Raw genomic sequence first — 23,392 nt, forward strand, 5'->3', positions numbered from 1 at the left:
TAATATAATTAATAATTTGGTCAAGATCATGTGGTATTGTTGTTAATTAGTGTTAAAATATATCATAATAACTAATTTATTAAGTTTAATGATCACTATTGGATATTTTATTGGGTACCCGATAACCGTTCCGAAAATCCGGGTACCCGTCCGGGTACCTGAAGTCCGGGTACCCGAACTTATCAGTTCGGTTTATGGATATCACTTTTAGTGATATTGGTAATCGGGTACCCGAACCGTTAGTACTAATGGTACGGGTACCCGTCCCATGCTCACCCCTAGCTATGTTAGATCTTAGCAAAAGCGATTTTTTTTTTTTTTTTTTTTTTTTTTTTTTTTTTTTTTAATTTCAATTTTTAATTTTTTTTATGAAGATAATCCTATATTTTTCTATAGTATGGTGCTTTTGTGCTTGTGATAGGCAAATCAAGTAGAACAATCACAAAATTAAATAGTACTCGCACTAGATTTTTAGGAAAAAATTAGTCTATTTAGTCTATTTAATCTACATCCGAATTCATGGGGCTATTTACTTATACCGAAAGGTAAATCTAATTTGTAGTTTATTAATTATAATGATTATAATTTTTCAAGAGTTACGGAGTATAATTGTACATTGTCAAATGTGAAACTCTATTGGAAAAAGAAAAAAAAAAAAGTTAAGATGATTTACCTTTGTAAAAAAGTTTTTATTTTCTTTCAAAAAAAAAAAAAAGTTTTTATTTTTTCATCAATTTTTTTTTGACAATTGGTAAAAATGAGCTCAAACGTTGTCGTTTAGAAACAAAATAGAATAGCACAACAAAAAGCTTATCCATGATTTATCCCTCTTCTTCTTCCTCCTCTCTTTCTTCCTGGGTGAAGTGGTGAGAGCCATGGATGGAACCCTGCAAATTTTCTGCACAAATTTCAAAGTACCCACCTCCATTAAAATGCCCCTCTTTTCTATTCACTCTCCTTCTCTCTTTCTCTCTCCTCATTTTCTCTCTCTTCCCCAAAACCCCACCTATTCTTTTTCTTCATACCTTTCTATACCATCTCGCTTCCCTCCTTCTTTTGGTAATTATTTCTATATTTTTTTATCTCTATGAATTGAATTGTGTATGTTTAAGTATTTTATTATATTTGATTGAGTTTATAAATTGAATTGCTTTGGTGGGTTTGTATTGATTTCTTTAGTTGATGCTTCCTTTTCACATAAACTTTGTCTATGTACTGCTGTTGTAGTAATTTTTACGGCTCGTTTGGTAGGCGGTAATAAATATCGGTAATGATAATTCAGACTGTTATTTGGATTGTTCATTGTTTGAATTATGTTGGGGTTTTGCTTAATTCTCTAAATTTGCTGCCTTTTATTTTGTTTGATGTTATAATGTTATCTAAATGTGTTTATTTTGTGTGTGTATGTTTGAATTTGGGAGCAGTTCAATTTGCAACCCCAGATAGTCAATTGAGCATTGAGGTTGGCACTGAAACCAGTGAGTGGGCAATGCAAGGTATGTGACATATATCTGATGTTATGATCCATTTCTTAATATGTAAGTATAGAATCATAAGTTTAAGCTTGGGATTGTTGTGAGCCTTGTGACTCATTGGTAGATTTCGATGGCACGTTGAACAAGAAGACTAAAACAAAAGAACATAAACTCCAATGAACATACCATCATTTAGTTTATAGCTCTTATGTTCATTGGATTTACTTTTCATGTTCCTTGATTTAAGGCTTGGAACATTGAGTCATTGATCACGGGCATTGTTATGATTAAGATACTCTCATTCTCATAATGTATAAGTTGGAATTTTCTTGTGTTAACTCTAGGTAGGTATTGCACATTATTGGTTTAGATTCCAAGTAAACTAGATAAATTATGGTATTATGTAAAGCTTGGTGTGAATATAATTCATAGAGGAAAAGAGGGAAGGAAATGGAAAGAGAAGTAGAGGTGAGGGATGGAGGAGAGTTAAGGAAACGGTATCACACCTCAATAACATCGATGGTTTATTGTCTTAATTTGCTTTGCGTGCAGATTTCTATACATTAAGAAAAGAGGTAGAAAATACAAGTAAACGTGTGGAAGAGATTGTAGTCTCTGCTGGATTGCAACACTTGGAGAAAGAGCTTGCAGCATTGGAGTCCAAATCAGCTGATAGCACTTTGTGGGATGACCGTGCTAAGGCCCAAGAAACTCTTTCGGCTCTCACTGATGTCAAAGATAAACTTAAACTTCTCAAAGATTTCCAAACGCAGGTCTCGACTCCCTCTCTCCCTGATCCATTCAGTACTAAAGCAAACCTGATCTTATGAAACTAAAAGACAATATATCCAAGGGAATCTTACATGTATTAGTCAGCAAAACAAACCAATTAATGCTGGCACTTCTGTCTGAAGAGATGATTTCACCGGGAAAAAAATTACATAAATGTTGAATCACACTGCATGGCTCATTGATACTACAGATGCAAAATGTCAACCATGTTATGTTATTTACGTATTGCTGATTTTATCTGATTTATTGGTTTCATTTATTTCCTGCAGGTTGAAGAGGCAGAAACGATAGTTAATCTTACTGAAGAGATGGATTCTACTGATACTGCACTTCTTCAAGAAGCTGCCGGCATTATTAAGGAGTTGAACAAAGCACTTGATCGTTTTGAGTTGACAGAGCTTCTTTCTGGTCCTTATGACAAAGAGGGTGCTGTTATTACTATCTCAGCTGGTGCTGGTGGGACTGATGCTCAGGTATGCTAATCCTTTTAACTGTCTAACACATTTTTTTCTCTCCGTATATTGGGTTTTACACTCCCCCCCCCCCCCCCCCCCCCCATTTTGTCTGTTTTTTCCCCTTGGAATAGTGTATGGAAGTTCAGTAACATACTTACTATAAAAGATGACTGATTGATGAATTGCTTTATAGTATGTTAAATCGGCTCGTGAATCATGTAATTCATCTTGTTCCTTCTACTTATTTCTGCACATGAGCTAAGTGTTTGAATGCAGAGCTCGTAAATCAAAACCTTATTACACTTGGACCTTCTCTGTCAAACAAAAATGATCAGTCGATTATAATATTAAGCTAGACCAGGTTTTCGTATTCCAGTTTTTTGTAAATTCTTTGATGTATTTCAGTGCAGGATTGGGCTGATATGCTTCTCAGGATGTATATGAGATGGGCGGAGAAACAGAAGTATAAGGCTAGAGTGGTTGATAAATCTTTGGGAGAAGAAGCAGGGATTAAATCTGCAACACTTGAGGTTGATGGTCGTTATGCTTATGGTTATCTTTCTGGAGAGAAGGGCACACATCGTATAGTGCGGCAGTCACCTTTTAATTCCAAGGGTCTTCGTCAGGTTATCTTTCCTTTTACATGTCTGTTCTGCATTCAAGGAGACTGAAGTACACTGATTACATAATCATGTTCTCTCCATCCCATATTTTTTGTGATAGTTAATGATCTTTGAGTCCATAGTGTCAAACATTGAACTTTCTTTCTCAACGCTATATGTTAGCAATGACTATTTTGTTCAAAACTTTAGTACAAATTTTGTTGAGTTTTATACATCCTAAATTTATACCATTTATATGGACTTGATGGCTCAAAGGTGAAAGTTCACAAATTTTTACCACAAAAGTCCATAGAGGGCAAAGTATACTCAAATAGGGTGTAATAGACTGTTAACGTATGCAATTGGAGTGGTCGTTTGAGTAAACATTAACATTTTATGCAGACAACTTTTCATGCATTAAGCTTAACATTGTATTAGTGAACTTTTATGTTGCATGCAGACTAGCTTTTCTGGTGTTGAAGTCATGCCTCTTCTTCCAGAAGAGTCACTAAATGTTGATATACCTGAAGAAGATTTGGAAATAAGTTTCACTAGAGCTGGTGGAAAAGGAGGTCAAAATGTAAACAAGGTTGAAACAGCTGTTAGAATCACTCACATTCCCACTGGTGTGGCGGTTCGATGCTCAGGTTAAATTCTGCCCCTCAAATTATTTTACATGTTCGAATCAAGATAACCCTTTTGCTATTTGTAGTAATTTCTGTAACTTGCAAAGAAAACTAGGCTTGATCCCGTAGCAACCAGAATAGATCCAACTTAAACATCCTTGCAAATGATAGAAAAAGAAAATAGTCTCAATCCTTTTATTTGCTTGAAAAATACATTAATTTTTAATACTAATACTATTGGAGCCATGTTCAGAGGAGAGATCCCAAATACAAAACAAAGTAAAGGCTTTGAATCGGTTGAAAGCCAAACTTTTAGTCATTGCTGAGGAGCAAAGGGCGTCTGAGATCAAGCAGATCAGGGGAGATGCTGTGAAGGCAGAGTGGGGCCAGCAAATACGGAATTATGTATTCCACCCTTACAAGCTTGTGAAAGATGTGCGTACAAGTTACGAGACTTCTGATATCACCTCAGTAATGGATGGTGATTTAGATCCATTCATCAAGTCTTACTTGAAATATAAGTACACTCAGATGCTTTCAACAAGTAGTTAGAGATGATTTTGTGTACTTTGCTGATTTGTGGTAGCAAGAGTGTCACAAAATGAATTTTGTATAACAAGTACTTGTAGTTGGATGCAGAACTTAATGATTATGATTATATATATAATATCTTACATCTTCTGCTGATTATCCTGGCTGATGTAGTGATGTATGTGGTAAAGGCTTCAATTGAGTGCTTCCGCAAAATGTACAGCATCTGTTGCCTGCAGTATCATATGCTACATTGTTATCGGCCTAGTTCAAGTACATGGAAACTATTTTCATTAATTCTGAATAAGAGCAGTTAAATGAACTTGAGAGACCTGAGATCTATGCATGATTTTTGACAAAATTGTGGTCTAAGTGTAACAGTGTAAGTTTTGACCACCAAAGTAAAATGTACCGTGCACAACTTCCCCTGAGATGTTGCATATTTCATTGTCAAACACAATTGCCAAGTGAAAACAGTCCAGCAGAAAATGCAGCAAGCCAACAACCAAGAGTTTACAAGCTGAACTCCTGCGCAAATCAACTATCCCATAGGGTGCAATACTTTGATCATTGTGGTATAACAATTGTATCAAAAATCAACTACAGGCGAGCTAAAGCGAGTCTTAATGCGGCATTAAATCTGAAAGCCAAAGTATTTTAGAGGAGGGCGCTAGGGGTGTGGCTTTACCGCGTCTAGTCCCTCCATAGCCTAGCTTAGAGCTGTCAAAAGTTGACCCGATCTGAAATACCGATTCAAACCCGATTAACCGACCCATCTTAACCCGAAAAAATGGTGACCCAAACCCGACCTGAAACCAACCCTAGACCCAAGTTGATCCGAGTATGTGAGACCCGAACCTGAACATGAACTGACCTGGAGATGACCCGACCCGAATGTAACCCATAAATTATTGACCTGAATCGAACCTGACTTGAATCGAAATTGACCCAAACCTGTTTAACCCGTCAAAACCCGAATTTAACCCGACTTGTTACTAACCTGACCTGAATTCAACCCGAATCGTTCCTAACCCGCCCCGAATTTAACCCAACCTGTTACAAACTCGACCCGAAATCAACTCGACTTGTTATTGACCTGACCCAAATTCAACCCGACTTGTTATTGACCCGACCCGAACTAACCCGACCCAAAAATTCAACCCGATCTGTTACTAACCCGACTCGAAATCAACATGACTTGTTATTGACCCGACCTAAATTCAACCCAAATTGTTCCTGACCCAATTTCAAATCACCTTAAATGCAATTTAGACCACCTTATTATTGTTGATCAAAGCATATTGTCTAGGGAGACCAAGTCGGTCAAGGCCAGTAAAAGAAAGGAGCAGCATCCTCAAATTTAAGAGTGAAATATAATATATAATTGTTGTATGGTCAAAGAAGATAATTATCTTCCTAAATTATAAACTATAGTTCCCTAGTATATTGCCATATATATTATATTTAAAGGAAATAATTAGCTTGATAAAAATGATAACTATCTATTTATAGTTAGTTGAACTCGAATATGACCTGACTTGAAAATGACCCGACTTGACTCCGAGAATGACCCGGCTTGGAAACGACCCAACCTGATTATCACTCGCAAATTTTTGACTTGAACCGAACCCGAGAATGACCCGACCTGATTATAATCCGCAAATTATTGACTTGAACCGAACCGGACTCAAACCCGAGAATGACCCGACCTGATTCTAACCCGCAAATTATTGACTTGAACCGAACCCGACTCGAACTCGAGAATTACTCTAACCCGTTTAAACCCGTGAAAAACCGATTAAACCAGACATGTTGTTCACCTGACCCGAATGTAACCCGACCTGTTAGTAACCCGACCTAAACTCGACCCAAACCCGATAAAAAGTATGACCTGATGTGACCCGACTCAAGCATGACCAACCCCAAAACCGACCCGCATAGGTTATGGAATTAATCCGAATTGACCCGACCTAAGTTGACCCAACCCACTCTTACCGACCCTAACCCGATCTATTTACCCAAATTAACAGGTTTACCCATAACCTCTAAAAATTCTCAAAAAACGTGGATATTAGCCTTCAATTTCGAATTTTTTTGACCTTTTTCATCTGGAAATAAAAATTGCCGAAATGTTTACCATGGTCCCTATTACCCTCCGAGAGTCCAACTGGCTGGGTGGAACCATCCAATTTGACTTTAAACGACCAATTTACCGGTTTACAACTTGAACCGATTTCATTAACTCGAGCTTACCACGAACATTTATGACAACATATAATGATCGTATATGAATCCAAACGGCATTATATGACCCCGAGATGTGTCCCCTAAAATCTCAATGCTTTTTGAAATCGGGCCCCGAAACATTCGAAATTTCTCTAAAAGCCTTCGATTTTGAATTTTTTTGATTTTTTCGCCCGGAAATAAAAATTGTCGAAATGTTTACCATGGTCCTAATACCCCCGAGAGTCCAATTGGGTGGGAGGAACCATCCAATTTCTCTTTAAACGACCAATTTACCGGTTTACAACTTGCACCGATTTCATTAATACAAGCCTACCACGAACATTTATGACAACAAATAATGATCATATATGGTTCCAAACAGCATTATATGACATCGAGATGTATCCCATAGAATTTCAAGACTTTTCGACACTGGGGCCCAAAACCTCAAAAATTTCTCAAAAAGCGTGGATATTAGCCTTCAATTTTGGAATTTTTTGACTTTTTTCGCCAGAAAATAAAAATTGCCAAAATGTTTACCATGGTTCCTAATACCCTCCGGTAGTCCAATTAGGTGGTTGAAACCATCCAATTTGCATTTAAACGGTTAATTTATCGGTTTACAACTTGCACTTATTTCATTAACTCAATCTTACCACGAACATTTTTGACAACATATAATGGTCATTTATGGTTTCAAACGTCATTATATGACCTCGAGATGTATCTAATAAAATCTCATTTCTTTTCTACACCGAGCCTCGAAACCTTCGAAATTTCTCAATAAGAGTGGATATTAGTCTTCAATTTTGAAATTTTTGACTTTTTTTCGCCCAGAAATAAAAATTGCCGAAATTTTTACCATGGTCCCTAATATCGTCCGGGAGTCCCATTGGGTGGGTGGAACCATCCAATTTGCCTTTAAACGACCAATTTACCGGTTTACAACTTTTACCGATTTCATTAACTCAAGCCTACCACGAAAATTTATGACAATAAATAATGATCATATATGGTTCCAAATAGCATTATATGACCCTGAGATGTATCCCCAAAAATTTTAAGACTTTTCGACACCGGGCCTCGAAACCTCAAAAATTTCTCAAAAAGCGTGGATATTAGTCTTCAATTTTGGAATTTTTTGACTTTTTTTCGTCCGGAAATAAAAATTGCCGAAATGTTTACCATGGTCCTTAATATCCTCCGGGAGTCCAATTGGGTTGGTGGAACCATCCAATTTGCCTTTAAACGACCAATTTAATTACCGGTTTACAACTTGCACAGATTTTATTAACTCAAGTCTACTACGAACATTTATGAAAACATATAATGATCATATATGGTTCCAAACGGCATTATATGACCCCGAGATGTATCCCCTAAAATATTAATACTTTTCTACACCGGGCCCCGAAACCTCCAAAATTTCTCAAAAAGCGTGGATATTAGCCTTCAATTTTGAAATGTTTTGATTTTTTTTTCGCCCGGAAATAAAAAATGCCGAAATGTTTACCATGGTCCCTAATACCCCCCGAAAGTCCAATTGGGTGGGTGGAACCATCCAATTTCCCTTTAAACGAATAAATTACCGGTTTACAACTTGTACCGATTTCATTAATACAAGCCTACCACGAACATTTATGACGATAAATAATGATCATATATGGTTCCAAACGCCATTATATGACATCGAGATGTATCCGATAGAATTTCAAGACTTTTCGACACTGGGGCCCAAAACCTCAAAAATTTCTCAAAAAGCGTGGATATTAGCCTTCAATTTTGGAATTTTTTGACTTTTTTTGCCAGAAAATAAAAATTGCCAAAATATTTACCATGGTTCCTAATACCCTCCGGTAGTCCAATTAGGTGGTTGAAACCATCCAATTTGCATTTAAACGGTTAATTTATCGGTTTACAACTTGCACTTATTTCATTAACTCAAGCTTACCACGAACATTTTTGACAACATATAATGGTCATTTATGGTTTCAAACGTCATTATATGACCTCGAGATGTATCTAATAAAATCTCATTTCTTTTCTTCACCGAGCCTCGAAACCTTCGAAATTTCTCAATAAGAGTGGATATTAGTCTTCAATTTTGAAATTTTTGACTTTTTTTCGCCCAGAAATAAAAATTGCCGAAATTTTTACCATGGTCCCTAATATCGTCCGGGAGTCCCATTGGGTGGGTGGAACCATCCAATTTGCCTTTAAACGACCAATTTACCGGTTTACAACTTTTACCGATTTCATTAACTCAAGCCTACCACGAACATTTAAGACAATAAATAATGATCATATATGGTTCCAAACAGCATTATATGACCCCGAGATGTATCCCCTAAAATTTCAAGACTTTTCGACACCGGGCCTCGAAACTTCAAAAATTTCTCAAAAAGCATGGATATTTGTCTTCAATTTTGGAATTTTGGAATTTTTGACTTTTTTTGTCCGGAAATAAAAATTGCCGAAATGTTTACCATGGTCCTTAATACCCTCCGGGAGTCTAATTGGGTTGGTGGAACCATCAAATTTTTCCTTTAAACGACCAATTTAATTACTAGTTAACAACTTGCACGGATTTTATTAACTCAACGAACATTTATGAAAACATATAATGATCATACATGGTTCCAAACGGCATTATATGACCCCGAGATGTATCCCCTAAAATATTAATACTTTTCTACACCGGACCCCGAAACTTCCAAAATTTCTCAAAAAGCGTGGATATTAGCCTTTAATTTTGAATTTTTTTGATTTTTTTCGCCCGCAGATAAAAAAATGCCGAAATGTTTACCATGGTCCCTAATACCCTCCGGGAGTCCAATTGGGTGGGTGGAACCATCCAATTTCCCTTTAAACGACTTATTTGCCGGTTTACAACTTGCACTGATTTCATTAATAAAAGCCTACCACGAACATTTATGACAACAAATAATGATCATATATGGTTCTAAACGGCATTATATGACCTCAAGATGTATCCCATAGAATTTCAAGACTTTTCCACACCGGGCCCCGAAACCTCCAAAATTTCTCAAAAAGCGTGGATATTAGTCTTCATTTTTGGATTTTTTTTACTTTTTTTCGCCCGGAAATAAAAATTGCCGAAATGTTTACTATGGTCCTTAATATCCTCTAGGAGTCCAATTGGGTGTGTGGAACCATTCAATTTGCATTTAAACGGCCAACTTACCGGTTTACAACTTGCACCAAATTACTAGTTTACAATAGCCAATTTAATTAACTTACACCGAACTTGACTTGAACCGAAATTGAACCAAACCCGTTTTAACCCTTTAAAACCCGAATTTAACCCGACTTGTTACTAACCTGACCTGAATTCAACCCGACCCGTTCCTAACCTGATCCAAATTTAACTCAACCTGTTACAAACCCGACCCGAAATCAACCCGACTTGTTATTGACCTGACCCAAATTCAACCCAACTTGTTATTGACCCGACTCGAATTTTACCTCATCTATTACTTACCCAATCCAAAAATTCAACCTGATCTGTTACTAACCCGACTCGAAATTAACACGACTTGTTATTGACCCGATCTAATTTCAACCCAAATTGTTTCTGACCCAATTTCAAATCACCTTAAATGCAATTTAGACCATCTTATTATTGTTGATCAAAGCATTTTGTCTTAGGAGACCAAGAGAGACCAAGTCGATCCAAGCCAGCAAAAGAAAGGAACATCATCCTCAAATTTACGAGTTAAATATTGTATATATTTGTTGTATAGTCTAAGTAGATAATTATCTTCCTAAATTATAGACTATGATTCCCTAGTATATTGCCATATGCATTATAGTTAAAGGAAATAATTAGCTTGATAAAAATGATAATTATCTATTTATAGTTAGTTGAACCCAAATATGACCTAACTTGGAAATGACCCGGCCTGATTGTAACCTGCAAATTATTGACTTGAACATAACCCGACTTGAATCCGAGAATGACCCGACTTGGAAATGACCCAACCTGATTATAACCCGCAATTTATTGACTTGAACTGAACCTGACTTGAACCCGGGAATGATCCGACTTGAAAATGATCCGACCTGATTATAATTCCCAAATTATTGACTTGAACCAAACCCGACTTAAACCTGAGAATGACCCGACTTGATTCTAACCCGCAAGTTATTGACTTGAACCGAACTCGACTCGAACCCGAAAATTACCCTAACCCGTTTTAACTCGTGAAAACCCGAATTAAACCCGACCTATTGTTCACCCGACCCGAATGTAACTCAACCTGTTATTAACCCGACCTAAACCCGACCCAACCCAGATAAGAAGTATGATCTGACGTGACCCGACTCAAGCATGACCTAACCCAAACCCGACCCGTATAGGTTATGGAATTAATGTGAATTGACCCGACCTGAGTTGACCCATCCCACTCTTTTCCGACCCGTTTACCTGAATTGACAGCTCTAGCCTAGCTGTGTTTTTTGTTTCGTTTTTTTTTTTTTCTTCTGATTTTTGCTTGAACTCTGTTTGTTTTTGCTCTGCTTTCTTGGTATTTAACTTCAGTTGAATAAAAAAAATAGAAATAAAATAACAACCAATACACAGTTGAAGCAAACCCGAGACTGTTAATGGGATGGAAGCTCTCCTAACAAAGACCCACTTCTGAGACAGATACAATAGCAGCAAATCAAGACTTTAAAATCTAACCCAAGCACAGGCTTATTAGAACACTCTATGTAACCTTAGCAGAGATTGATGTAACTTGATTCTGTTTAGTTAATAAAATCTCCTCTATCGTTCAAAAAAAAAAAAAAGGTATACATGACAGTAATTAAGGGGCAACAGATACAGTAAAATATATACTTGGCTGAAGAAACTCTGGGTACAAAAGTCAAGCTCCAAATCTAATTAATCAGAAAGCATTTGAGAAATATGACAACTGAAATTAAGCTTCAGGCTTGCTACAACGATAATATATTAACATTACTCTGTATACTTGCCACATCGGTACCAACAGCTTCTCAGTTCTCAGAAGCTGGTTAGAAACTTCGACAAAAAAGGATTTGTTCCATGTACAAAACCATATACATAACAAAATGATTACATATTAACAACAAAAACAGGAAGATTACAGATGTTAAAGTGACGATGCCATAAGCATCTTCCAAAGGGTTAGATGTAAAAGCCAGATCTCTAATATCATCAAAGCTAGCTTTTACTCATGTTCCGCCATTTATCTTTCAAGTTTACATTTGTTCTTCCCTTAAATATGTCTTCATATATATCCTTGATCATTATCCAATTCTTACCATATTCCTTTACTGCTTCCCTCAATTTATCCTCTTCTTCTGGTGTCCATTTCTTCCTTTCTCTCATTGCATGAAATTTTTTCTCAGCATACGGATCCAAAACAGACGGCCTACTCCTCTTTGGACTAGGAGGTAAGCATAACCCACCTCTGCCCACATTATCATCAGAATCATCCCATTCATATGTATGACTGGTGCCATTGGGCTCCATTATACTACGTTTAGGCCGTACCTTTGGAGTACGAGTCTCACTGCCTCGGGCATTTCCAGTAAGCTTATCTTTTTTCTCTACATTTTCAGTATTATTCTCAATGGTTTCTCTAGGTGCATGGATTACTGGTTGTGTCTGCTTTGGTAATACAGCATCATTGTTCATGTCATGATTTTCTACAGCAGGTGTATGACTAGTATCATGGTTACCTGCAGCACCTGTACAAGGCAAGGTTTTAGCTATTTCAAGAGCTTTAGGAAGAGGATCTGTCACAGACACATGCAGCTCCCTGGAACTGGTCTTAAGAGCTTCTTGCACTCTCCTCACTTCAGGTGTTACATGTACAACAGGTGGTCGTGTCTGCTCATTTGTAGCATTCACGCTACTCGTGTTGTCTGTTGCCTTTGTAGATGACGGGTCATGATCTCGAGAGGCATCAAGACAAGAATCAATCACAGCAGTATGTGGCTGCAAGGAGTTGGACTGAAGTGCTTCTTGCACTTCGTCCATTTTGTGGATCGGGACGCCATTGTCCTTGCATGACAAATTATGAGCAGCTTGAGAAGCTCCAATATGAGAATCACTTACAGCAGCATGCGGCTGCAAGGAGTTGGATTGATGTGCTTCTTGTATTTTGCCCATTCCATGGTTCAGGACATCATTGTCCTTGCATGACACATTATGAGCTACTTGTGAAGCTCCAGCACGAAAACCACTCACAGTAGCATGAGGCTGCAAGGAATTGGATTGAAAAGCTTCTTGTACTTTATCCAATTCACAGGTCGGGACATCGTTAACCACGTTCATAGAAGATTCAGCTTCTTCATTAGCTTCAGAAATCTTTGCACCTCTGGGACGTCTAGTCTTCACTGCAACATGTTTCCGCCGAACTAAAGTCTGACCTTTCGGCAGCCCACCTGAAACAAATACAGATTATTTAATAGTGAAACCTATATCAAAGTCAGAGAAATTACTTCCTCCGTTCTTTTATTATTGCACCACTTGCCTTTTTAGGAAGTTTCACAAATATTGCACCATTTCCTCTTTAGGAAAAAAATTATTTGTGTTCACACTACAAATACCCAACATACCCTTGCTTTTTCACACTTACTTTAGTTTATCAATATGTCACATGGGCAATTTTGTATTTTTACCTTTCTCTCTCTTACTTTTTTCCACTACCAAAATATTAGCACCCAATCCCTATAGTAAATAATAAAAAAAATGGAGGAAGTACAAGATTTCAAAAATCAAAGTTGTAAAGAAAAATGTATTACTCTCCGTCAAATTAGTCTCATTTCACTCAAAATTCTTGTCCCTAAAAAATTTCATTTCACCTTTACCAATTTAATTATTCAATTTTAATTTTCAATCAACCAAACCCCATTATCTTCCATTTTTTTATTCAAATTTAATTAACAAAACCCCTCTTACTTTTTTTTATTCACTTTTTTAATCAAACAAAACCGGTTATCTTTTTTTTTTTTTTATATATATATATATATATATATATTTACTTATAATCAAACAAACCCCACTACCTTCTTATTCAATTCGCATTCCTAATAATTTGTGCAAAAGCCAAATGAGTCTTTAATTTTTTATTTTGGGACAGAGAGAGCACAATATTGCAGAAATATTGGAAGAAAAACCATCTTAGTTCAACATTTGTCCTCAAGTATGTAAACAAAAGGTCCTTAGAAGAACTCAAGATCAATAATCAACAAGCACATGAGCTGAAAACAGAATTACAGAGCATCTGCCTGCTTCAAAGTCATAATTGCGGCTAATTTACCCCAAAAAGGGACCAAAAACTAGTGGAGAAATACACATAGAAATGTATCTAAGGAGCTCTGCAAGACATCAAATTCATCTTTCTGAAAAATATGATCATATGATACTAATTTTCAATTACAGAGTACTAAGCATGCATGGAAAATTGGAAACCATTCCCTCCCAAGAAAAAAAATATACATAAAAACCAATTCAAGGGAGAAGAAAACCATCACCTACAGCTCAAACAGATACAAAACCAGTAAAATTACCGACTGATTAGCATAGAGCTGGAAAATTAATGTGTAGTGTTCACATTTACTCCTTGCTGGTTTAAGGTTATTAAATGTATCAACTTTACAAGCTCCCTCATAGTACAATACCATTAGTCAGATGTGCTCTGTAATTAATATAGTATGCTGGTGGCCTGATTCTATTTACAAATCAAGAGGAATAACCGACTCTTCTATTGGCAATCAGAGGGCACCATAGCACTAAAGGCAGCAACATGACACTAATCCCTTTCACCCCATTAACAACAACATCAAAGCCTTAGTCCCAAAATGATTTGGGGTCGCCTTACATGAATTGTCATAAGGTACCACTCCCTTTCACCTCCATTATTAAAAAAATGGTACAGTAACCATACAAGAATATTTCAAAACAATACTAGGATTCCACTTTTCTGCCTATTTCAATTGAAGAATACCTATTACCAGACTTTTTGAGCTATATAGGACAATACCCTTCGTATATAGTACAAAGTCAACTATGGACATTAAACAGATGAAGGGTCAACTAGAAAAACGCTACTCCGTATTTGTTATCACAAGGGTAAAGGTTGAATACATTCGATTCCAACTTCTGTAGGCACATTAAATTGACTCTAATGTAATATGGAGTACTAAAACAGAATTCAACTATGAGTCTATAATTCCTAAAGGCATCTGGTAAACCTTCAAGCTGCCTCATTTCTCAACAAAAGTATCACAAACTTCATTCGATCAAATACCGGTTCTTCGTATGGCTTTTTTCTATGATTTGATGATCTATGCAATGCCACTTCTGACTAAAATAGTAGAGCACAATAACTCTTCATCAAACAAGCTATTCTATAATTATAAATTGACATACATAATCAAACAACCAAAACCAATAACAGAACAAGAAAACCCAACAATTAGCCAAAATCAAACAAATTCTACCTTGACTAGCAGCCAATTCGCGACACGGATTATCCCAACCCACGACATCACCACCGCCATCCTCGAAAAAGCCGAGCTTCTCCACCTCATACCCAAACTTAGACGCCACCAATTCAAGAAATGTCGGTCCCATACACTTCCAAGCTTCCTTCAAATACCCTCTAACAGCCTTCAAAGCCTCATTCCTAGTATTCCTCATCAAAATCTTCTCACAAACACCAGCATCCCAAACTGCAGCTTCGACATCCGCTAACCACTGGTTCGATTCCTCCGACGATAAACCCTCCATTTTACAAACCCTATTCCTCCAAATTCTCTCTACTGCTTCGAAATACTTCCCATTTTCCTCCACATTTTCCTCCAAAAATCTCACCGTGCAATCCACTGCAACCGCACAATACGCCTTTTTCATCAAATCCGACGCCGTTTTACCCGCTCTATGATTCAATTCCTCGAGAAATTCGAGCAATTCTAGAAGCTTCTCGGACACTGAACCATTTGAAGTCTCTGATTCGATTTTTCGCAGAAGTATCGTCTTCTTCAAGCGACTATCTTTGTTGGAGAAAGGAAGACTTGAGAGTACGCCATTGATGATCTTCTCGTCAATTGGCATTCGCAAGAGGAATTCTAGTATCCATTTTGCCACTTTTTCGTCCATTATTTCACTGATATATGAACCCTAATTTTCAAATTAGCGGGAAATTAGGAAATTAAGTTTGAAGATTGAAGGTTATTTAGGGTTTGGAAGAAGGGATTGAGTGTCTAGGGCTTTAATTTGTTTCATAGGCTTGAATTTCGTCTTTTAGGGTTTGGAGATTTGGGACGACGGGAAAATTCTGAAATTATGAAATTTGGAAGTTTCAGTAAAATTGCCCAAATTGGTGTATAAATACGAAGTATCTCAAGTTATTTGTTTAAAAAAAAAAAAAAAAACCCTCTTATGTAATAAAAATTGCTATAGAGTTTTTAGTTTAATTTTGATTTTGTTTTTTTAGGGATAATTTAATTAGAGTAAGAAACTTTGTTTTAAAGTTTTTATCTAATGTCATCAATTAATTTGTTAGGAGTAAATATAATTACTCCGTATAAAAAATTATTAGGAATAAATAATTAATACAATTCTTTCAAAAATAAAAAAATAAAAAAAATAATACAATGGGTAGCAGGGTAGATCTGTATTACATACAAGTACTTATTTATTTGTAAGATACTCCGTCATATCATCCAAGACAATTAGACAACGATTTATTAATTGGTGAACTAATATGAAGTGATTCCGTCATATCATGCAAGACAATTAGACAACGATTTATTAATTGGTGAACTAATATGAAGTGATACAATTGTATGATACATTGATTCTTAACTTGGTTTAGTGGTAAAGATTATACCTTCCTCAAGCTGAAGGTTTAATTCCCACTAGAGACACTAAGGTTATCTGGACAATAATTTTTAGAAATATGAAAAAGACGCCGTAGCAAACCCACATGTATCAGCTCCAACTCTCCAAATGAATAAAATGGTTGTGCACCAGTCCCATAACCTCAGACTGCCCTACAAAATTCCGAATTAGGCAGCCGCCCAACATTGCACAGCAAGTTTATATTTAGTCTCTTTAGGTAAGCATCCATACCAACAATGCAGATGCACTAGTTGGCCGTCTTGAGATTCAATTATATCATACGTGCAGACACGATATAGAGTTTCATAAACCTAACATAAGTGCATGGCCAATCGGCCAACTTATCAAGGCCATGTACCATGTGTATTAACAAGGTGCTAATGCAGACATTCAAGTCTACTTTACAAATTGCATGGAGATACTGGTTAAGTTCATCAGTACATGAAACCAAAGTGTTCCACCATATGTTTTAACACTGAATCAAAATAAACAAGTCCAAAATCTGACTCCTCTCATCTAGCAGCCCCAGCAAAAGATGGTGCAGTCCGCAGATTCAATCAAAAAACTCATTCCTTCTTTGACTTGCCAAACAGCAATCCCAATGAATATATATTCCCTTTTTTTTCAGTCGCTTCTACTCGTCTTGCACCGATCTTGCAGTGACAAAATTGCCAGATCAGCAATTAGGAAATGGCAGCATGAAATGGGGAGAGGGGAAAGGAAGAAAATAAAAATTCCTGAGTCCTCGGCCTCCAAAAAGAGACGCTAAGTCAACAGTCATAGTGAGTAGAAAGGAAACTAAATCAATTGCTATGAATCATCTCTATTACAACATCTACAAGTGCATGACATGCACACCTTCTAATATCCCACATGCAAACAGAAAACATAAGATATTATTCTCAACTCTCAAGCTTTGAAATGATCTAACTTTTTGACATGCAAGGCTTGCAGATGTAATTTCTAACAAGTCAAAATATGCAAATGTCTAAAAGAGTGATAAATGGAACCTTTGGACAAAGCTGAAAGTTCACTCATTGTTTTGAGGTAGGGAGACTACATCATTAGGGATGTTGCAGTTTACTTTAAAAACATGGAACAAATTCTTAGTGTTAGTGTGGGGGAGTCATAAACACAGCAGTTTAATTACGGGATTATTATAGTACGCAAAAATTTAACCAGCAACTGAGCCATCAGCTCATCTCAAGTGTCGCAGGGACGACCACAAAAAGAAAGGACAATGTGAGAAACCAATGACATAAAATGAAAAAAGCAATACCTTATCCATGAGCCAAAAGCCAATTGTTGGCATGTACTGCACCAAATACATCACTCCAAGCACGGGCTGAGAAAGTAAAGGAAAATTTAGCATGCAAGCCAAACCAATGTACAAAGGTCCAATTAATTGAAGAGAGGAAGAAACATGAGTGACATCAATCAAAAGAATGATATCTATTGTGCAAAAACAAAATTAGGTCTTATTGCAAAGAAAGATACATATGTACAATGTACTATACAAGTCAAAAGGTGCTCAGTGTAGATCCAAAATAGATGATAAGAGTACAGTAAGGTCTGGATGCAAGTGTATTCTTACTATTAGTTTCCAGTCTTCCACATAAAACCAGACACATGATGCCTTTTCAAGGCACCAGCTGCATGTATATTGCACTCTTTTAATTGCAAGTGTAACTATCTTGCCCTATAGAAAAACATTTAATCTTCTATGACTCTATGAGTCTCCTCTTTCAAACAAAATTTAGATCCATCTATCACGTGTCAAATGAATAACCCTGCAACCTAAGTCCACTGCCCTATAAGGTCCCCCCAGAGAAGAGGAGGTGGGTCATGCGACACTGAATGATATTGAGTCAGGCAAAAGGCCACCTTGCTGTACCTAGGACTTGTAACCTTAAGACCAATACACTAGTATTACTAACTGATTAGGGGATTTCAATATTTGATAAGTATTCAAGGACAGTAAAGTATCCAGTACAATAATTCTTTGTAAAGACAAACACAGCTACACAACTGAATACCATTCACATCTTGAGGTGTAAAAAACAATATAACTGAGTCCAAACTCAATGAAAACAGAAAAAATAACTTACTTGATATGATATCCAAACTTCCTTCAGACCATGACTAGCAGCAATTATTGTGAGTTTAGCACACCTTTCAGCAGAGAGACGCTTCTGCGACCACTTAGAAGTTAGAGCCATGAAATTCAAAGCTAGGTGACAACACGAAATCTCGAAAGTCTTTGAAATAAGATCAAGGTGACTTCAAACGATTTAATGATAGCTAACTGAATCATTGATTTTTAAAAAAATGCTAGGGGAAAACAAGAAAGGTTAGACAGAAAAGCATTAATCAGTGTGCAAAATTGCAAATTAACCAATTTGTAAACTAGAACAGAGACCAAATAAAGTGATTAACTAATTTGTCCGTCTGCCTTATGGGGGTGGCACACTAGCACTGCTGTTGACCCGTTGTAGACCTTGTAGCAGTAAGAGCAAATACAAAATTATAAATTGATTCTCACATCAAGCATATTCGGTATGGTCAATAGTTCCATCCATCTTGTGGTGATTTAGGCCCTGTTTTGATACGATTATTTTCAGTTCAGTTCAGCTCTAATAAATTGAGTTCAGTTCAGCTCTAAAAAGTTTAGTTCAGTTCAATTCAGCTCCTAACTTCCTTCTCTTATAAAATATTCAATTCTGTTCGATTCAATTCAGCTCTAATTAGTTCAGTTCAGTTCAATTCAGCTCTAATCAGTTCTGTTCAGCTTCAATAAGTTCAGTTCAGCTAAGCTCAGTGAATGAGAACAGGCCCTTAGGCTATGTTTACTTCACCTTATTTTTGTCTATCTAATCTGAACTTATTATTTCTGATGTATCAAATTGTCTGATTTTACCAACCTTTAACCTTATATGTACGCTAATAAATAAGGAAAAAAATATAAAATGGGGTCTTATTAGATTTATATTAATGTTTATTTTTTTAATAAAGTTTCATAATTTTTTTCATTACGGAATTAAATATATTTAGCGACAAAACAGAAATCATGCTAATTTTGCATACAAATAGAAGGCTAAAAGTGATCACATATACTTATGATATGTGCTAAGAGAAAACATCAAAATAAAGATGAAAAAACTACAATATGATAATATAATGCACCATAGAATGAACAGTAGCACTGACCTCAGTAGAAACAGTTGTTGATGTCTCTATTGGACCAGGGCAAACAACAGTTACCTTGATTCCTTTCTGAAATAGCTGCATGTGCATAACCAGACATTTATAAGTTCTTCAGAAATCGAGATAATGCAATAGTCTATAATCACCCCATAAAAAAATTATGTACCATTTGGGGAAAAAAAAGGAAAAAAGAAAAAAGTTCTGGGGGTTGAATATATAAACTGTGATTCTGTGATTAAAAAAATTATAATAAAAAATAAAAATAAAAAAATACATAAACTGTGGATTTTTGATTGAGGAAGCGTGGAGTACCTCTGAGCGCAAGCAATGGAAGTACCCATTCAAGGCAAATTTAGAAGCACAATACATGGCTTGACCTGGTGCAGGTGTCTTCCCAGCAGCACTACTCATCTAGCAGATGTAAACTAAATCAGATTAGTACACTAAGTCACAAACTCCTCTCCTCTAGAGAGATTTGAAAGTAAAGTACCACTCTTAAATTATAATAAAATTTTTAAGGTACATACCACCACAAAATGACCCCTCCCCCTCTTTAGCATGTAGGGAGCAAGTAATCTGGTCAAAGAGATTGTCCCAAAAACATTTACATTGAATGTAGCCTATACGAATAAACATATTAATCAGCTCTGTAAAATGAAGATATCCCAATGACAGTGAACTATTTGAAGCAATGTGTTCTAAGCTGGGAAGGTTGTGATTGTTCGTGATAGTTTGACCAAAAATACCTTAAGGCTTTCTTCTGTGACATCTACAGCTGCAGCTTTCTGCAAAGATTTAACCAAACCATGGTTATAGATAAAATGAAATATATAAGGGCATATATAAATTCTGTATTACAAAGTAGCATAAGGTAAATACTGTATTCTAAGGGGTGATGGGGGTAGTCTAATAATTACAGAATAAAAACTACCCTTCAGCATTATTTCTAATTAGGATATTGAGAAAAGGTAGGTTCAACCAATACACTTTTCCAAGCTGCACTTTATGAAACACTAAGTGGTGTTTTCAAGATAGAGTTTCAACTGAATATAGTAGTTCTTATAATTTTTACAGATTGAGAATTTATCTAAGGCATTATCAGTCATCCATACTAGTTTCGAAAATAGTATTGACTTAGCATATATATATATATATATATATATATATATATATATATATATATATATATATATATATATATATATATATATATATATATATATATATATATATATATATATATATATATATATATATATTCATTTATCTGAGATACCTCATTTTCAAAAGCATATAAAAGACAGTTTCAAGTATCAACACTAACTACTACATACAGGACGTTCATAGGCAGCATTGTGAATCATGTAATCAACACCAATACCGGGGAAGAAGGCTTCTGCTTTTTCTACAGCCTCCTTGAGGGATTCCTCTCCAGATGCCAAATCAAGGGGTAAAATCTTGACCTCGTTTGGGGCATGCTTACCTAAAACAGAATTAGAAGAACTGATAGAACATATATAATAAGTTCATATTTATTGATACCACAAAATAAGTGTTAGAAGTATACCGCTAAGTTGGCTTTTGACACGCTCCAATTCAGCTTCATTTCGTGCAGACAATATAAGTTTCGCCCCTAAGCTTGCAAACTGTTTAGCAAGAACCTCCCCTTCAAAATCACATTGGGGATGGATGTTAGGGCCTTTACATTTTCCTATCCTCCTCTTTCTCATGGATAATGGTCAAACATTTATTTCAGATTAGGGCAGTAATTGTTGGAGATACGACCAAATAATGTACCGTAATCTAATAAGAGCACTTTAAAACATAACAATGATCAATCAATCCAATAACAACTAATGGAATTATGGGTAAGATGGTCTTGCAATAAGCTAACTCGTGATACTCGTACGATACTTCAACCCGAATAGTTGCTCATACTAGTCATACATAGAAAGATTTTTGGCATTGTTATAGATTATTTAGAGTGAGATAAAATCATTCTAGAGTTTGTGATCAAACAATCAATTCAACTCTAATCTGGAATCACAATAAATAAACTAATACAATATCAACAAATCAAGAGTTCAAACTTGCTATTCAAATCATACACATCATTTCAACAAACTTCAAATAATTTAATACTCCAAATTTCGATGAATATCAATCAAATAAATCAAAATTGATCACATACCAATTCCGCGGCTAGCTCCAGTAATCCAAACAACCTAAACAATGGAATCCAATCAAAATTACACTAATCTAACAAAATGTGCAATACAAATTCACAACCCAATTGAAAACAAACAATTACCTTATCTTCGAATTCCTGGCGTTTAAGTTTCTTCGAATATAGGGTGAAATCAGCTGCAAAGAGTGAATTTGAACAAAATTAAACCGGAAATTAAGAGATTCATAGCATAATTTGGGACTAACGAAGAAGAATTACCATCAATAACGGCGAATTTGATGATATATAGGATCACCAGAATAGGAAAGAGGATATAGAGAGAGAGCATTTTTGCGCTCTAACGAACTCGAACACACTCCTGCCTTTCTACAGTTTTAGTGAACGTCCTAATCAATATCCAAATAGCTTGGTACTAAAAATATGGGCTATATATAGGGTGAAAGTTCGGTTTTCGGTTTGGTTTTTTGACCGAACCGAAACTGAACCACTTTAATTTGGTTTCTGTATTTTTGAAACCACACCGCACCACTTTACTTTAGAAACCGAACCAAATCAAACCATATTTATTTCAGTTTCATGACAAAAAACCGAACCAAACCATATTTTTTGGGCCTCATTTATTTGGGCAATAATCTGCAATTTTTTGGCCTTATGGACCTAAGAATATATATAAATCACTATTCTTATTACAAGTACAGACGTACAGTATTGTTATCATTTTTTTTACTACGTAGTTGTAATAAATGAATTTTTTGTATGTCATAAATAATTCTTTTTGTTGCGATTAAAAGAAAACAAAAAGTTTCAAATTATATTGCATTAAACCAGGTCAATACTAAAATTTGTAAGTTATTATTGGATCAAATTGGAGTCTATGGTTAGAAAACTTGTTTTATAAATTTTTAGGCCCATTTCCCCCAATTATCAAACTTATAATATGAATTTTAAACTTGTGAAAAATCCTTCTGTTATTTAAAGTACAGTAATATATTATTGTGTACTCTTTTTTTTTTTTTTTTTTGAATGGTACGGAGTATTATATAATCTGTTCGTTTCATTTTATTTGGCTTAGTTGTCATTTTGTACAGTTTTCAATTGATATATTTAAGTATTGATTTTTCACTTACGCATTATTTAAAAATATTAAAATCTGATATTTTGAAAGAAAGAAAACTTAATAAGATCTCACACATATACGCTTATCTTGTACGGAGTAATTATCAAAATTCTTCATAATCGTAGTTAAAGTTCTCTCATCTCAAATACAGTACAGTAGATGAAGAGAGATGAAGAAATGAAATTAGAGTTATGTTAGGGGTAAATTGGAGCCCCTGCTAACTTTTGGTGATAATAATTGACCTTAATTAGGTTCTAATAATTGACCTTTTCAGACTC

At 35.7% G+C, this 23,392-nt stretch overlaps 3 protein-coding genes across 4 annotated transcripts; 1 reads left to right on the forward strand and 2 right to left on the reverse strand.

The window, feature by feature from the left end:
* The first annotated feature begins 807 nt into the window (after positions 1-807).
* Positions 808-4,637, forward strand: LOC145628556 (peptide chain release factor PrfB1, chloroplastic-like). Of its 2 annotated transcripts, none has more exons than XM_081680885.1 (7): positions 808-1,059; positions 1,422-1,496; positions 2,028-2,248; positions 2,537-2,740; positions 3,133-3,348; positions 3,785-3,971; positions 4,204-4,637. In XM_081680885.1, exons 1-7 carry the CDS (start codon positions 876-878, stop codon positions 4,500-4,502), a joined length of 1,386 nt encoding a protein of 461 aa, XP_081537011.1. In that variant the 5' UTR covers positions 808-875; the 3' UTR covers positions 4,503-4,637. The 2 variants fall into 2 exon arrangements, with proteins under 2 accessions (XP_081537011.1, XP_081537012.1); XM_081680886.1 differs by having other exon boundaries at positions 1,425-1,496.
* A 6,951-nt stretch (positions 4,638-11,588) lies between these two features.
* On the reverse strand, positions 11,589-16,072 carry LOC145628557 (uncharacterized). Its single transcript, XM_081680887.1, has 2 exons — positions 15,204-16,072; positions 11,589-13,142 (listed from the first exon to the last, which is right to left on the reverse strand). The coding sequence occupies exons 1-2, from the start codon at positions 15,859-15,861 to the stop codon at positions 11,914-11,916; spliced, it is 1,887 nt and encodes a 628-aa protein (XP_081537013.1). The 5' UTR covers positions 15,862-16,072; the 3' UTR covers positions 11,589-11,913.
* Positions 16,073-16,802: 730 nt separating this feature from the next.
* On the reverse strand, positions 16,803-22,391 carry LOC145626349 (uncharacterized). The gene is made up of 12 exons (XM_081678771.1): positions 22,256-22,391; positions 22,121-22,173; positions 22,001-22,034; positions 21,377-21,475; positions 21,144-21,292; positions 20,556-20,594; positions 20,337-20,429; positions 20,122-20,220; positions 19,813-19,887; positions 18,714-18,797; positions 17,885-17,950; positions 16,803-17,258 (listed from the first exon to the last, which is right to left on the reverse strand). Exons 1-12 carry the CDS (start codon positions 22,323-22,325, stop codon positions 17,172-17,174), a joined length of 948 nt encoding a protein of 315 aa, XP_081534897.1. The 5' UTR covers positions 22,326-22,391; the 3' UTR covers positions 16,803-17,171.
* Between the last annotated feature and the right edge of the window lie 1,001 nt (positions 22,392-23,392).

Source organism: Chenopodium album, chromosome 4, assembly GCF_948465745.1.
Source record: "Chenopodium album chromosome 4, dcCheAlbu1.1, whole genome shotgun sequence".
Taxonomy (NCBI): Eukaryota; Viridiplantae; Streptophyta; class Magnoliopsida; order Caryophyllales; family Amaranthaceae; genus Chenopodium; species Chenopodium album.